This window comes from Culex quinquefasciatus, chromosome 3, assembly GCF_015732765.1.
Source record: "Culex quinquefasciatus strain JHB chromosome 3, VPISU_Cqui_1.0_pri_paternal, whole genome shotgun sequence".
Taxonomy (NCBI): domain Eukaryota; kingdom Metazoa; phylum Arthropoda; class Insecta; order Diptera; family Culicidae; genus Culex; species Culex quinquefasciatus.
In genome coordinates, this window is record NC_051863.1 from 168,135,464 (window position 1) to 168,153,499 (window position 18,036).

An 18,036-nucleotide genomic window follows, 5' to 3' on the forward strand; every position below is an offset into this window, starting at 1 on the left:
AAACGCTATAAGGTACTATTCTTTACAACTTATTGAAGGAATTTTGTTAAAATATTGATAGAGACGCAAAATTTTTATCTTTGTGCTTAGTATAACTTGGTTCTATGTCCAATATAAATAAAATTATGGTTTCAAATGTATAACCACATTTAAAAAAATATTTCTGTTTTCTTTTTTCCAGCCGGAACCTGCTGGCTGCGGCGGATGGAGAGCACCGGCAAGTGCAACAAGTTGTTCGCGCGGAACGTCACTCGGGACAGCTGCTGCCACGCAGGGGCCGGGCTCGGGTTCAGCGAGCGCGACATCACCGACGTGCAGATCTTCTTCGTGAACGCGTTCAACGACGCCATGGACTGTGGGTCCTGTATCGGTAAGTACAGGACGTTTAAAGCTGGACTCTGTAGTAGCGTGGCGTCTTCTTGCTCTTCTTCCACACAGATAGCTGTGACCGGGCCAAGTGCGGTCCCAACAAGCGCTGCGTCATGAAGAAGGGCCGCCCCAAGTGCATCTGCGCCCCGAACTGCAAGGCTCCGAAGCAGATGAAGCATCATCATCCGCAGCATCAGCAGCACTTTCCGGACCAGAAGATCAAGGTGATCAACTTGAGTGAGAGCCAACGAAACCGCGGACAGTATTTTACCCCCTCGATCCAGCTGGCTGGAGGTTCCCGATCGAGCAATAGCAACAACAAGCGCAGCATCCGGCTGCTGGACGAAGATCCGACCAGGTCAGCGTCGCGGACTGTAAAAACTAGCCTAAGTGAGAAACCGTCAAGCCAAAGAAGTAGTACCAGTAAGCAACAAGCCACAACCACCTCTAGGCGTAAGGATAATTTATTGGAATCTGTGACATTAGTTGATAGCAGCAGCAGTCGGAGTTCAACTCCGCGGCCAACGGACCGGACGGTCCCGACAACGGCCTCCGCCAACGTACGGCACCGGAATCGGAAGACTGCCGTGAACCGGACACTGGCGGCGGTTACAGAAGTTCACCGAGGAACGCACAGCCGAGACTTTGGCAGGCCAAGGTTGCTCCGGCTGACGAAGGAGAACGGGACGAAACCCGCCGGATCGAGGGTTCCCCGGGAGCCCCAGTATAGGGAGGACATGTTCTACGTGGGAGCTGTACCGCAGGTTCGACGAAGCCGGATGCGTGGCGTCGAGCCGGACTTTGGGAACGAAATTGTGGTGAGTTGGTGAAGTTACAGCTCAAAGGAAAGGTCTTCAAACCCCATTTCCGACCTTTTTTACAGCCCCACACCGGGTTCTACAATCCGGTCTGCGGCACCGACGGTAAAACGTACAAAACCGAGTGCCAGCTGAAGAAGAGGGCTTGCCGGCAGGAGAGCACCACCTTGGCGGTGGCGTACAAGGGACACTGTCAGAGTGAGTATCACGCCCCGGTCAATGAGCCGTAAAATTGTCACGTTTCTTTGGCGGGACTTTCATAGGAATAATTACGATAGTGCATGCCAATAAAAACACTCGCAGAAATTTCTTTGGCACCTCCAAACGTGCCGCGCTGTCGTCTTTAACTTTGCGCTGAAAAATAAGTTCTGTTCGAGTACATTTACCCGGGGGGGCATGTCGCAATCGCACCAAGAGCAGGGAATTTGGCGCCCTCCTGTAACCAGGCATATTTTGCACGTCGTGGCCGCGCGTGTGTGGCGTGGATTAAGTGTTAAACTACTTAATGAACCGTTGAAAGAGCTAGGTAGGAGGGGACATTCTAGAACCTTGATGGGAGAGAACATGTGTTTTACCGAGGATTTGGCAGTGGTTTGGATTGTGATAATTCATTTAAGTGGTTGGCATGATCTTAAAAGATCATAAAATTAAAAATAAATAAATATTAAATTGAAATTTGTGATATAATTCAATTTGAATTTGATTCAATTTAAAGAGGGTTTTCCAATTAACATACATTTTAGTCAAACTTGGCAATGTATGGATTATTCCTTCCAAGTGACCACGCGACATCGACCTTCACCAAATCAGCTAATATTTGTCACAAGGTTTGTTTTCCCATTAAAAACAAAGAATCCCAGGTTTGGTAGCGTTTGGTCAACCCCCGCGCCTATCGCATTTCCCTCTTCTTCTTATATTTTTTATAAACCTCATTTTTGAAACGAATTTTCCTAAGAGAAAACTTAACAAAAAGTCAACTTTTGGGTAAGCGAGTTTTAAGATTTTTTGACGTAGAATCCAAAGGGGTACTCAAAATTTACAGTGTTTTTTAATACCCCTGAGTTAAGGCGGTTATAAAAACACCCAAAAAGCAAAATTTGGAAATTGGGTTTATTGGACATTTAAAAAAAACTCCAGAGATATCTTTAACTTAAAACCATTTTTTTTTGTAACAATGTTAAATAATGAATCTTTTTTATTTTTTTCCTTTTTTAAATTTTTTTGAATTGAAGGTTTTTTTTTAATGGCATGAACTGCTCATTTTCGTATAAATGTCCCATATGCAAAAACAGCAAGCTGAAAAAAACGTATTTGAACGCATAAGGTTACGTGTTAAGTTTTCGTAAAAAAAACTGGATTTCCTCCTGACTAATAGCACATCCAGTACTTTGGATGTTGCAGGCTTTTCTGAAAGACCACACGATTTTGAACCAAACTGCATTAATAACTCAAAAGCGATGAAACACCATATGCGACATTTATGCGATCATTGGCAGTGAATACACTTGCTTTGTACATTTTAAAATGATATGCCAGATTTAAAAATTTTATATATTTTTTTTTCATTGAAAAAATACATGTTAATGTTTATTTAGGAAAACTTAAATTTTCAAATAACGCATTATTTTCAATCGATTTTTTTATGGGACTTATAAGACTAATGGAAATCTTTTGGTTCTAGGGTTAAAAAATCTGGTAACGTAAACCGGAGTGACATTAATAGGATTTTGATTTATTTCGGAATATTTTCCAACTGATAAGGTTTTTCTCAAAATTATTGTTTTTAAAACATGTACTGAGATTGGCCACAAAAGGTCAATGCACCATATTTAAAAAAAAAGCTTTTTCAGTAGAATTTAAAAACACAGTTACGTTAAAAATCATTAGTTGGATATCCAGGCACAGAGAACAGATGTGCATCTTGGCTCGAACTTGTGTGTAAACACTGCAGCACTAACATAATGTGTTGCATACAATCTTGCATCAAAAAAATTAGGGTGTAAAGGATACGCTTGGTGGCGCCACCGTCGCAGCTGAGATTACTTGACTAAACTATGTAGAATGCCTCAATAATTTCCTCAAAAAAAATAATATTTTCCTCGTTTATAAACTAAATTTACTTGAGTACAATTTCAATTGACTGCAAAAAATGCAAAAATGCATTAACAAAAACATAGCAAAAACTTGTTTAAAAATTATTTTTTTGAACGATAGCTTAAAAAAGTACCTTTCCACATGTTAACTCTGATTTCGTTTTGTTTACCTTCACAGCTGATTTTGTTGCTTTTTGTTCAGTGATGTATATCTGTTCTCTGTGATCCAGGGGGACTCTGATAGTCATAGTTTTTCTTGTTAAAGTCAGATTTTAGGTATTCAAATTTTAATTTTACGTCAAATATACCATCAAATATAAAAAATCATATTTAGTTTACTAGTTCTATAAGCTTTTAAGCAAAATACATTTAAATTTTAGATAAAACGTTAAAAGTCAGAATGTTGCCTGAAATTCGTTAAAACTTGTTTTGTTTCTAAAATTATCTATTATTGTTGCATTCTGAATGAAATTTTAAGCAAAAATCAAAGATTTTCACAATTTATATGACATTTTTTCAACTGAATATGCCTAAAATCTTCAGATTTCAGAAGTCAATCTAAAGTTTTTTTTTGGAGATAAAAAATACTGTATGAAAGAGAAGAAACCAAGCATATCATATTTTTGAATAACTGAGAAACTATCCTAAAATTTTATATTATTACATGTTTAATCGGACTGCTGTTGTTTAGACTCAATCTCTTTTTAGGTTTAAATTTTGTTATTATATAAGTGTTTTCCAGTGTCATTTGACAACCCCTAATATTTCAACTTGAGATGTCTCTGAAACTTTTGGTTCGATCACAGAGAACAGAAGTACATCTAGGCTCTAACTTGTGTGTAAACACTGTTACATTAAAAAAATGCTTTGCATAAAATCTTGCATCAAAGATATTAAAGTGTGCAAGATACGCTTGGCGGCGCCACCGTCGCGGCTGAGAATACTTGACTTATCAATGAAAAAGGCTCAATAATTTCGAAAGAAAATAAATGTTAACCTCGTTTAAATATAAAATTCACTTCTGTATAATTCCAGTTGCCTAAAAATCATGTAAAAATGCATTAACATTACAGAAAATTCATTCAAAAATGATTTTTCAAGCGACCACTTAAAATAGTCCCTTGACACATGTTATGTCCGGTTTCGTTTTGTTTACCTTCTTTGGCACGTAAAATTGCAACCCTCTGATAAAGGACAGTCAGACTTTGGTCTGGTGTCGTTCGTACAGAATGTTTTATGCAGTGATTAGATGGTCCAACGTTCTGCTACTGTAGCCCATCATGATTTTGGAAGTGGCGCTATCTACGCGGATGGTGCACACCCTAGCTCTTTTCTACGTATTTTGGTTTGAATTTTTACACACGTTTTTCAATGCTGTTTGTTCAATCAGTTACATCTGTTTTCTGTGATTCAACATTAAATGAGGAAATTGTCCACCTTCCAGCATCCTGCCGCTTCGTCCAGTGCCCGGACGGGAAGCACTGCGTCGAGGACCAGAACGCGACGCCCCACTGCGTGACCTGCGCCCGGGACTGTCCCGCCGTGGATCCGTGGGTATCGCCCAAGTCGCTGATCTGCGGCACCGACGGCGTCACCTACCGGAGCGTTTGCGAGCTAAAGCGAAAGGCCTGCCTCACCGGGCGGGCCATCCCGGTGGCGTACCGGGGCCGGTGCATCGGTAAGTGGGCTTCATTTTTTTTTTTTTTTTGGGGAGATCATAATTAATTGCCAGACTGACTGATGTGAAAACCGGGTGTCAAAATAAAAGGGGGCTAAAATTGACTGCTGTGGCTACCCATCACAAGAGATCACCTTCGCCCATGCGCGCGGTCACATCCCGGAGGGTCCGAGGACTCACGTGGAGTGATACTTTAATGAACCCATGTCCGTTCCCACCTACCTTGGGTCGGGAACTGCAAGAGTGAAGTATGTTCTGGGTGGATCTTTTTTTTGTTGAAGGGAAGCTGCAAGAGCACAGTAGGGGAGGGCGACTCCCTGCCTGCCCTTGCACAAGTCCATGCTACTGGTTTTATTTTTCCGTTTTATGACGAATCTGCGAGCATAAACATAATCATAATAAATGGTCAGGCCTCTGGCAACATCAGTAGTCGGTGGGGATTAAGGGGTTACGTGAATGTTTCATGAAGTTAAAATAGCCAATAAGTAATGGAAGCTAGAAAATAATAGGAATATTTAGCACTCTTCATCGGTAAATCTCGTTGGATCAATGAACAACTGTTGCTGAAAAAAATCTTCTTTCTACAACTTGTTGCATAAATTTTCATATTGAAAAGACTCACAATTATTATTTTATTTTTCAAAATTGATCATATTGAGTAACGCTATCGATCTGACCCCTTAATCTGTCACCCATTCATTCCTTCGTGCACCGAGACCAAAGGGGCAGGACCCAGCAGCAACAGGCTGCAACAGTTAATGTCTGCTCTCGGTTCGATCAGCAGCTCCAACATCGTTTTTTTTTCTCTCTACATTGTAGCACTTTGCCGAGGCACATCTTTCAGGCGTGTTTCCGCTGGGCCGGTTGCAAACGAATGGTGTTGGAGGTTATTAAAAAGTAATTTGGAACAAATTAGTACGCTACCTAATTGTATGCGTCGTATGGGCCAGGACTGAACTGTAAGACAAGAAAACAGGGACAGGCATACCGGTTGGTCTCCATAAGGTGGCAGAAGTGGTACCGAGAGATTGAGGAGATTGATCGGTTTGTTCCATGCGGATAAGTGTCGGGTACACCTGGGCAAGGGGAAGTTGTCGGGGGTCAATTAGCCGTCCGCAGGTTGAAGAAAGTTGTAAACATCGTTAACGCGCAACATTTTATCAATTTGTACAAGGTGTTGAATTGTAATACAATTAATGGACTTCAAGCAGAAATTAAATTTAAATTTATCAAAATCTACATTGTAACTTCAAAATAATCTTAAGCTGTAATCGTTCATCGAGTTGAATTCATTCCAAAAAATGACCAAAATGCAAACTGGCCTTTCACTTAAAAAAACACTGTGGCCACAAAACCCATATCCAGAGGCCAAGTCCAAGAATCTCACTGCGTTGACTGCAATCCTCCTCCAGCCAATAATAAAATAAAATAAAAACTGCAGAACGTCTAGACTTATTAATGATTTGACTGTTTTCCCCTCGCCACCCCATCATCCCCCCCCCCCCTCGAAATGCATGTGCTGGTGCATTTTTATTGTTATTATCTTATGCAATTTGTTTATGCCAGACTGATCGAAGAATGAAAGCGAAGAGCATCAACCACCTTCTGCTTCCCCTTCTTCTTTCTCTCCCGGGGATCAGCCCAGCCAGTGTGCAACAGAAACTGTGCTGACTTCATCGCGCACAGGGGCTTGGCCGACCCCGAGAATTGGAACATTTAGGAACCATTTGCCTCCGCGAGTGTCAGGTGCAGGTGTGTCGTGGAAAGGGGGAGGGGAAGAATCGAATATCATATCAAAAACCTGAGCAAAACGTGGTGCAAAAGTGCATATACGAGCGTCCTCAGCTTGCCCCTCCTTCGCCGGAATCCAGAATGTGACGACCTCCGCATGCTTCTTTTTGGCGTGTGTTCGTCAAGAACGACCTGGGAACGCCACTGAGGGAAACAGTTCTTTTGTTAGGATTAGCTTTGATTTAAAACATTTAAAAAATAAGGTTCTGCGAAAAATATCGTTTTTGCAATTCCGCTATGAAACTGTCAACTTTTCCTGTCCTTCTGGAGAAACGAAACGGCCTACTTTTCCCTACAAAAAATAACTGTATGGAAAATTAATACCTTTCAATACCAGTGCTGAAAAGTTCTACATTTGAGCACTGAAATGGGTGCTGAAAAGTTGAACTTTTTAACACTAGAATCGAAAAGTATCATTTTTCAATATTTTTTTGTTTTGGGTGGTTAATTTACTAAACACTGTACAACTCGTGCTGAAAAAATCTTCTTTTTGTAACTTGTTGCTTAAACTACTTTTAAAATGATTTCATCTTATGTAATCTAGTCTAATCTAGTCTAATCAGACCCTAGCGCAGACAATCTTTCGAAGGGATCCTGGAGAGTGCCTTAGATTAGATGACGCCTAGCACTCTTCTTGTCATTTATTAACATTTGTAGTGCGCCATTGCATTAGAATGCATTGAAACATCACAAGCTTTAAAGCGGCCAGGCCTACTACGTAAAGTCGTATCGCAAAGACATGATTCGTTTGAAGTGGGTTGAGTTTGAGCACAAAGTGTTCGAACAACAACACAATTCGGAATCGACAGGGGAGGAAAAAGCATGGGGACACACCACCATACGCTCCGAGATTTGGTTGTATTCATTGGGAGCACCATGCCAAGAAGGTTTGATACTCCGGGACCCTCTGGGATGGGACATTGTATTTCCACGAATGCCCTGGACACTATTTGCCGTGGTTATAGCACCACAACTCGCTCGAAAAATATCGTTTAAAATGGATCAAAAATTCTTTTTTGATAAAATATTATTTTTTAGTCGTAAACATAAACAATACAATCCAATATTTCATCTTGAAAAATAGAAAATCATTTATTTAAAAAAAAAAAACAATCAATAAAACTCATGAAATTCAAATGCATTACATAAAAAACACTTGTCTTTCAAATTTTAAGATCATATTGCCGAATTCGGTAGTTGAAAAATCCTTAAAGTCTAAATCGGTAAACCATTTGTCAAAATAAGCAAAATTTTAATGAAATATCGAACGTACGAAGACCAATAATGAACTACATTTACAAATTCTGTAACTTTTTACCAAATTCTATAATTTTCAGTTTACTAAACTATTAACTGTTGGAAATACAGTAAAAAAAACTAAGTATGTAGTTTTTAAAATAAAATTGATACTTCTCTAACGGCTAAATTATAGATTGCATCATTGCAACCATGAATATCTATTTTAAATTTTGCAACTATTATTAGATTTTTAATTTTTACTCTTTACTTATGTAAAGTTTTATTCGTTAAATACTTCCTACAATTTTGCAGGCTGGTCATTAGAGTGTAACAAAAATGACTTTTTGGCGGGCATTCAAGGGTTTGTTCCGGTGGCCATACTAAGCCCAAATCCAAAACATGAGCTTGATTGGACGTAACAGGAGCTGGCGCTCCGCCCTTCAATTTTAAATGGGATTTAACCCGTAAAAAAAGTTTTTTTCAAAAATGTCACTTTTTGAGGCATTTTGGCCACTGAAGCGTTTATTTTCAATATCATTGGCGTGTTGGTCAGATCCTTGCGCATCTTTTGGTATATATAACATTGAAATTTGGAGCAATGTAGAGCTCGGTACAGGCCTTCAAACTTTGGCATTTTTTCGAAAAATCGGCCCCGGCAAAATCAAATAGCGTCTAGGGCGTCGCGAGGCGCGACGCATATCTTTTTTGCCGGGGCCGATTTTTCGAAAAAATGCCAAAGTTTGAAGGCCTGTACCGAGCTCTAGATTGCTCCAAATTTCAATGTTATATATACCAAAAGATGCGCAAGGATCTGGCCAACACGCCAATGATATTGAAAATAAACGCTTCAGTGGCCAAAATGCCTCAAAAAGTGACATTTTTGAAAAAAACTTTTTTTACGGGTTAAATCCCATTTAAAATTGAAGGGCGGACCGCCAGCTCCTGTTACGTCCAATCAAGCTTATATTTGGGATTTGGGCTTAGTATGGTCACCGGAACAAACCCTTGAATGCCCGCCAAAAAGTCATTTTTGTTACATCCTACTGGTCATACAACATAAATGAACTTGAACATTCAAAAATCGGTGTCTAGAAGGGATTATTTTATCGATGTGATGTCTTTGGCAATGTTTTAGATTTTAATGAAGACTTTTTCTGAAAAAAACTTTTAAAATTTAAATTCTGAAAAACCGTTTTTCCAAATATTTATTAGAAGGCCAGGAAAAGCAGCATTTGAGCAACAGAGTTTAGGAGGCAGTATTTATAAATTTTGCTCAGTTTGTTCCAGAGGTCGTATCGAAATGCTCCGATTAAGATGAGACTTTCAGCGTTTGTTTGTCTATACATGAGATGAACTCAGGCCAGATATGATCCCACTACCTCAAAGGTAAGTGGGTTAAAAAAGGCATTGAAATTTGAGGTCCAAAAACATAAAAAAAACTTCAAATTGCCTGGTTCACATTGGCAAAAAACTCGCTCTTAAGATCGTGCAAAATCTGGTTCCGGAATGGTAAATTTTCAAATTTGTCTAATTTTTCATAATGTTCAACTTTACATAAATTGTGATTTATAACATTTGATTTTTCAAGTCATGTTGTCTTTCAAATATTTAAATTAATTTGTTGATGCAAAATTACACTAATTTTAATTTATTTGTTTATTTAGGCTAGTCAATGAGATAGCTTGCAAACTGGTTCAATTATTTTGATTTTTGAAAGTTAAAAAAAAAGTCTATCATTTTGCCTTTCTCACCTCACTGAGGCAAGGCTATAAAATCACTCGAAAAATGAACTTCTTAAATACACCTCCTAGATATACCTTCACGTATACCTATCGACTCAGAATCAAATTCTGAACAAATGTCTGTGGGGATGTGTGTAGACATGATTTTTTCCACACGATTATCTCAGAACTGGCTGAACCGATTTTGGCCGGATCCGCCTTATCCTGTTCGTTTTGGGGTCCCCTAAGACCCTATTAAAATTTATTCTGTTTAGTTAAGTATTTAAAAAGTTATGCCAAGAAAAAGATTTTTGTAGATACAAAAAAGGGTTATTTTTTGCCTAACCTCAAAAGGCCGGGTCTTTTTGTTTACGTGCGAGAGTCGCGCCAGATGCGAAACACCCGGTTGACGCATTGCTTCAATTGAGAGTCTGCATGTTTTCTGGAAAAGTCTGTAGCAGGTGTATATTTTTTCATAAACTTATTTCCATTATTACTTTGTAAATGTGAGGAAGGCATCCACCTAATGGTGGATTAAGAAACGTTTTTTTTAAGGTAAATAACTGCATTTAACCACATTTTACAAGTTAGGTTTGATTGTAAAATCAACAAAAATATTTTTATTAAAATAACAGTAATAAAATTCTCATAATCCGCGGATTAAATATAGAAAAGCTCCGTCATCTTTAATCGATAGGGGATTGAATATCAATCGTCCATGAATTTTTTTATGATTTTGCGATGAGTTTTCTTCGATAAAATATTCGGATTAGGAAGAATGATGTACTGTCAAAGGCAAAAAGGCAAATGCTTTTCCTTTCTTTAGTAAGAATGGCAAATAAAGTCGAAAGTAAAAAAAAAATGAGGAAAATGAGCATCTTTTTGTATTGTATTCTAAAATATTTTGAACCGTCCCTCGGTCCTAACGTGGTCACAACACCTAAACGGACCTAATAAAAATAAGTTCAGAATAAAAAAAAATGTTTATCCAGCTTGGCATCCCGGAATTCTCAGAATTTATCCAAAACCGGGAATTTATTTTCCCGGGATTTATTTTTATAATTTATCCCGGGAACTCCCAAAACTGAATAAAAATAATCAAATATTGGTCTTAAAATTCAGTGGTTGAGGAAATAGACGAACAGATGAATGCTAAGTAACCGATAATAATTTTAAAGTATATAATTTGTATTCAGCATAACGTCGGTTGTGTGCTGTCTTGTGACACATCCTATCTTTTTACAGCAGACGTGGCACAAGATAGCACACAAGTGACGATATATCAACATTTATGTGGCTTATTAGAGAAATTGTTAAACGTCTTGTTTACAGATCCGCTAAAAATATTTTCTATTTTATATTATGAATTTTAAAAGACTGGGCCTATTCAGACTGTAGTCTCGATTTTCTCCAGTTGGCGGTAGTAACTTAAAGATAATTTATAAAATATGTTTTATATAAAACAAGAAATTCAGAACATATCTATAATAACTGGTATAATTATATTTGTAGTCGCATCTTGTTTTTGTTTTCGACATTTTCAAAGAAATTGCTCAAGCTTTTCTAGTCATGCATTGAAGAAATATATTTATAAAGGACTTATTTAATTTGATTAACATTGGAATTAGAAATTGTAGTTCATTTAAAATCCATAGCACAACAAAGATCAAAAGCATGTTTAAGTTCCTTTTAGCGATTTAGAAACTGTCATCCGTGTTTAGATTGAAATGTAAATTATCACAAATAATTATTATTAAGCTAATTGATTTTTTTAACCTTGAAAACATAACAAATATAATAATAACATAGATTTTATGACTGTTTCAAAAATTTCCCGGGTATTCCCGGTTCAATATATTGAACAATTGATTAAACTCTGGAAACATAAAGCTTAAATATTAACTGAATAATTTTGACCATTTTTCGAAACATCGTGTTCCTTCATTCCCCCCTAGGACATCCCAAAAACTGCAGTCCGAAGAGTAAAGCAGAGTAAGGTTCTTGCTTGATCCGCCCGAGCTCTGTTTGCTGATGATGATGGCTTGGCAGCAGACGAATTCTCCTCGAAGCTGTACCAGAACCTGACTGACTGGGGCTGACTGACTGGTTGGCCAGATTGCAGTCGAACATGCATTTCATGACCGGTGGAGGTTTTCCGAGCATGTTTTACCTCCCCCTCTTCCCCCCTGGGGGGCACATTGTTTTCCCTCTCCCCCCTTTTCCACCAACTGTAATAAAACCAGTGCTCTGTTTATTTGTTGTTTTTTTTTTCGGAATGGAAGATTCGGTCAAATTTGAGCAACAGCAATTGCATCGAAGGAAGGAGGTATTCTTTGGCAAATGCGCTGTTTAAACGCTACTTTTCTTCTTCTGCTCCAGTCGTGCTGGGGGTTGATTGATGTTTATCATGCTTGCACCTCGCACGAGTGCCCCCGGGGGAATGATGGAATCAGCAGCAGCAGCTCCAGGAATCAAAATAAAGAAAGCAAATAAAAGTGAAAATACCTTAATTAAAAATTAATTTCGAGCAGGAAGTGGTTCGCAATAACAAACCATAGCAGAACCAGACAGCAATCGGGGAAAACGGAGAAACAATTACATGCATTGCTTTGGGGTAATTTTTTAGAAAAAGTGGTTTCACAATCAGCCAATTTGCTTCTTTGAGGAGAATAATCGGGTAAGAAGCTGTTACAAATTTTTGATGAGTTTATGCCAATACTAAATAATGTATTTCAAGTACAAGAAATAATCAACTTTGAGATGGCAGTCAGTAATTTCATCTTCGCTGTTGCTTTTTATTGACCCTATAATGCTCAACACTTTTTAACGATAATTTTTCTATTTCCCGTGTTACGGTCATTTTGAGAATTTTTTTTTACGAAAATCTTGACTTTTTTTGATTAATTTTTTCTTATTTCATTTTAAATATTTTATATTTGTGCTCGTCTTGATATTTGAGCGAAAAAAGTGTTTTGAAATGCTTACACTTTTAATTTAAATTTAAACAGTTGCTTTGTAATAATTAGTTTTCAAAAAATGTAGGAAAAAAAAACTTTTTGCTGTACTGTACATCGAAAATTTTCAAAAACTCAAGAGATTTTAGAATAAATCTAAACATGCTTAAACTGATTCTTAATGCATTTTAAATTTATTTCAGCTAATTGCACTTAAATTTCCTTTGAATATCATTGAAAAAAAAAACAATTCAGCACCACGTTTTATCGAACCGTTTTTGAAGAAGGGGTGACGAAAACTTTTCAAAAATATTTGTACCAGCCTTATCATGTTTGGTTTATGTTTGATTCTGATAGTATTTGGCTCATTCTACCACATCCAATCATTGCCTGTTGCCTTGTTTGTTTTTGTTTTCATGTTTTCACAGCCAATTTGTAACATGTTTGCTTGAAACATTTTCTTCTAAAGAATAATTTCGTTATCGCTTAAATTGAAAAAAAAAATGCGTAGAGGCATAGTCAGGAACCTTACACAAATTACTCCATACCGTAAAACAGGGGGACTTAGATAGCCGGGGTGACTTTAATAAATTTGCGATTTTTCCGCAAAATGAAGAGTACAATTAAAATACGTACGGAATTGTTTAGAATCATACTGACCGTGGTAGAGAAGTGTTCAAAGTACCTCAAAAAGAACTTTTCATATAATTTTGAAAAGTTTGAATAGTTAGTTAACTATAGTTGAGAAAATGTTGATGAAAGTCATTATTTTAAACTTCTCAAAGTGTCAAAATTTTCTCAATAAACATGATTTTGAATCGGAAAACGTAATTCATTTTCTGATTATTTGGACAATTTTCCACTACGAGAAGGGTAAATAAGTTTTTAAATAATAAATAAAATGTGTTTTTGAAACACAATTTAAAAAAAAATAACCAAATTTATAGGCAATTTTAGTTGAACAAATTTCATGTAAAATGTGTAAACTTTTGATTCGTGCTTCGAATTCAGTATAAAATACAATATGAATTAATAATTTTATAATCAGAACTAGTTTTAACAAATTTCACGCCAAATTCCGTCTTTTTAACGATTTTACCTAACATTTATATGTATTTTGTTGAAAAGCTTATAAACTTAGTTAACTAAATAAAAACATTGATTTTTTTCTTAAAAAATATATCAGCTACTTCAGTGATGGTACATTTAAAGTACAAATAAAGTTTGAACATCTTAAATATGGTTTTAACAAGAAAAACTATGACTATCAAAGTCACCCCGGAATTTAAACTAAGAAATTTTAACGTAACTATTTTCTAAACACTATCGAAAAAAAAAAAGTCAAAATGGTGCTTGGACTATGTGTGGCTTACCCCAGTACATGTTTTAAAAATAATAATCTCGAGAAAAACCTTACCCGTTGGAAAATATTCCAAAAACAAATTGAAATCCTATCAATGTCATCCCTGTTTACGGTACGTATTTTCGCATAAACTACAGAAAATAATGTTTTGCCTTCCTCACTGAGGTAAGGCTATAATCCTGCTCGAAAAATGAACTTTTGAAATACAGCTCGTAGACCTATATTCATGTATACTTATCGACACAGAATCGAAAACTGAACAAATGTCTGTGTGTGTGTGTATGTGTGTGTGTGTGTGTGTGTGTGTGTGTGTGTGTGTGTGTGTGTATGTGTGTGTGTGTGTATGTATGTATGTGTTCAAAATTCTTGCCAAGTTTTCTCAGCACTGGCTGGACCGATTTTGATCAAACCGGTTGCATTCGACTTGGTTTAGGGTCCCATACATCGCTATTGAATTGTTTGAAGTTTCGATAAGTAGTTCAAAAGTTATATATAAAAATGTGTTTTCACATTTATCCGGATCTCACATATATGCATGAAAACTATGTCTGGATCCATCATCCAACCCATCGTTGGTTAGGTAATCAAAAGACCTTTCCAACGAGTCCAAAACATTGAAGATCTGGCAACCCTGTCTCGAGTTACGACCACTTAAGTGATATTTATGTACTTTTTTGAAGCCGAATCTCACTTAAATGTATGTAAACGAAGTCCGGATCCATTATTCGACCCATCGTTGGTTAGGTAATCGAGAGACCTTTCCAACGAGTCCAAAACATTGAAGATCTGGCAACCATGCCTCGAGTTATGAGTACTTAAGTTATATGTGTGTACGTTTTTTTTCTGGATTCAAAAAAAAAAATAGCTGAAATATGTGTCCAAACCACTCATTGTTGGTAAAAAGTGAGGAAGGCATCAACCACATAGGTGGATTAAGTTAGTTTTCTATCAAATTTCAGCACAAAATTGAGCATAATATTCACATAATCTAAATAGTATATGTTTAGAAAATAACAGTGAAGATAAAACATTAAAATAAAGTAAAAAATTACTTTTTGACGTAGTGTTGAATTTGCTATAAATTTATTGTTGGTTCCATAACATCCTTTACTTACGTTCAATTCGTATTTTTCACTATTCCATTAAAAATTCAACCTACCAATGTCACCCCTGTTAACGTTAATGCTTCATCAGTATAAGGGAAATATGCGAAATTGATCATGAACTTTTATTTTATTTAGACGAAATATTCCACGTTTGCTGATTCACAAAATCTGTCATCATTCCCAGATTTTATATTACCATATTTGATCTTCTGCGATGTATAATTAATAACAATTTTCAAAAAAATGACTTTTTTATAAACAATTGATTACACCTGAATTTAACATAAAAAAAATTATGGAGTTCGATTTGTAAAATAATAACAATCAAAGCATCAAAAATTTATTCTATATATAAATTCATAACTTTGAATTTTGATCTACGCAAATCGGAACAAAAAAAAATTGTTGAATTTTTTTTTGATGTGAATAATCAAAAATCAAATGTATTTCTTTTGTCCGTTTTGTTTTGATTTTGTTGTAGTGAACGGTGTTATAAAGATAGGTCTGCACAACTTTCCAGAACACAATTTATTTGTTTTATCTAAACGCAGTCGAGCTTGCTGCTTGGATTCAAGTCTTTCAATACTCTACTTTTAAATGTTTGTTGTAGGTATGTGTATATTATTATTTTTTTATTATTATGTACTGATTTCACTAGTTAGCAATTCAAATAGGCATATTTCTAGGGAGAAATATATGGAATAAATGTATATGTGCTTAATTAAACCAGCTTCAAAAACTCACGTTTACTTTGGAAGCAAAAATTGATTTTTTTTTTAAATTAGACTGACATTATGTGGAAAGAATCTGTTGATAACATTTTGCACAAGTTTTTATAAAGATGCATTCTTAAAGGTGATGCAAGTAGTTGTAAAATTTGACCCACCCGAAAACAATAATCCCTCCAATAACTTCAATACTTTAATTTTCAAAATTTTCACGATAAATTGCCAAAATAAAGACGAATCCGGAAATATTATACGAGAACTCTACTTTTTTAATTAGCCATCTCGCCACTCTTTACATATCAATCTATCGACTTGAATGGCCACCTTTCGCCTATCGCATTTGCACAACCACTCCGAGACATCAAAGGTGCGAAAACGGTTGATTTCCCATCAAACCCAACCGCAGTCAACGCCGGCCACCGCCAACGAGAGCTCATTATTCTAATGAGACAATATAAGCCAATAAACAATTACCGCGACGACGATGACCATTTTGCATACATTTCCCGTTTAATAGGGTCGGCCGCTAGCCGCAACTTGATAGAACGCACTGCAGCAGTCTCTAAACGTGGTGAAGTTGATGATGTGAAAATTGCACACCTAACGCAAACCAACTGACAGCTTCCCGCGGTGTTGAGATTCCCAGATGACACCTTGGAGTAGACTACTTTTCAAGCGAACTGCCGAGTCGACGGGTCTGATGCCGGTGGAGCTAATTAATTATTCAGTGATGATCACGTGCGTGATCATCTTGATAGTCCCCCAGTTCTATGGGGAGCTCCAGGTTGAGGCTGAGAATGTGTTGGTAATCACCGCAAAATGATTGATCGACGGATACGGAGCTCGGTCGTCGCGCGCGCCCGGTAAAGGTCTCACGTTACACAGACTTGAACCTATTAATTACATTACAGACCGCGCGTTGTGTAACGACTCGTCTCATCTGCCGTGCCAGCATGGCATGATGTCCCGGAGGGCCGGTTTTTTTTTTAATAATTGTTATGAGGGTTCCACCCCTCGCCTAAGATAGCCGTAATTCGTCTCAGAATTGCAATCAATTTGAATTTCCTCCCTCGAAATGACTCACAACCCGCACAACATTCTCCGGTGCAATTTGTATCAGTTTGTAGCCGAGAGTCGAGTCGACCCATTTCGTGTTACCATACTGCATTACAGGTATCATTTGCAGTGTTGTTGCGTTTTTATCCGAGGTTTACTAGGGTGCAGCCTTAGACCACGCCGCGGCCGGACTGAGTGGACCTCAGGTTGCAATCACAATTACTGTTATTACCGGTCCTCGGGTGTGTAGATGTCTACAAATTGCAACTATGATTGCACCCAGCATCAGCTTCGGGGGCCGTCCATAAACCACGAGGTAATTCATTGCCAACATTAAGCTCAGTTTTGTCCTGCATTTTGCAAAATGATTTGTGAACGTCCCCTACGGTGGGCTCGGGCCCAAGAATTCCAGCTCCAACGTAGTCTTTGCAAATGATAATTCAGCCGGAATAGAGTGGAGTTGCATTCACCGATTCGGGAAGGTTGCACGTTGCATTACACATTTTTTTACGAGGACCTACCACCAGATTAAGCCCCGAGCAAAGTGTAGCGAGGCCTAGTCACTCTGCAAATTCAATTAAGTTCGCGGTGCGCGTTGTAACTGGTTGGGCTTGTCATAACATAGGATCGTCGCCCAGACCAGATCGGGCGGAACGGATTAAGATCTTCGGCACAGATACGAGATGAATGGGGCCGTTTTAGATTGGGACGGGAAGATTATTTCTAGTGTTATCTCAATCTGTTGGTGACCGGGTTTTGATGTTAACGAGAAAAAAACATTGTGCTGAATAACGTCACTCAAAGTGCAAGAAATATTTATTTCTGATAATCACTGACCTGATGTAGCAAGCGCATTCTAAAGCACTTGTGCAAAAAAAAATGCACCTTATCTTATATAGATTAACTTAAAATTTATTTAGAGCTAAAGCGTCACGAATTGCTGTTGAACACTTTAAAGTTTGCCTGGATGAATGTTCATATGGAAAAGAAAATTTTACTACAGAAATATATCGTCATCAGGGGTGACATTGGATTTGGGGGGTGAAATTTAAGCTTTTTCGTAAGACCTAATCTCACCCCACAAACCCAATGTCAATAAATAGAGTTGAGGATCGAGTTT

At 37.4% G+C, this 18,036-nt stretch overlaps 1 protein-coding gene across 2 annotated transcripts in view; it reads left to right on the top strand.

Annotated features, from left to right (window-relative positions):
• LOC6042011 overlaps positions 1–18,036 on the top strand; it is a 152,695-nt gene that overhangs the window by 110,788 nt on the left and 23,871 nt on the right. For both annotated transcript variants that reach the window (XM_038259484.1, XM_038259485.1), the window contains exons 3-6: positions 182–370; positions 439–1,187; positions 1,253–1,385; positions 4,725–4,958. In XM_038259484.1, the coding sequence (XP_038115412.1) occupies positions 182–370; positions 439–1,187; positions 1,253–1,385; positions 4,725–4,958 (1,305 nt within the window). The remainder of the gene's footprint in view (positions 1–181; positions 371–438; positions 1,188–1,252; positions 1,386–4,724; positions 4,959–18,036) is intronic.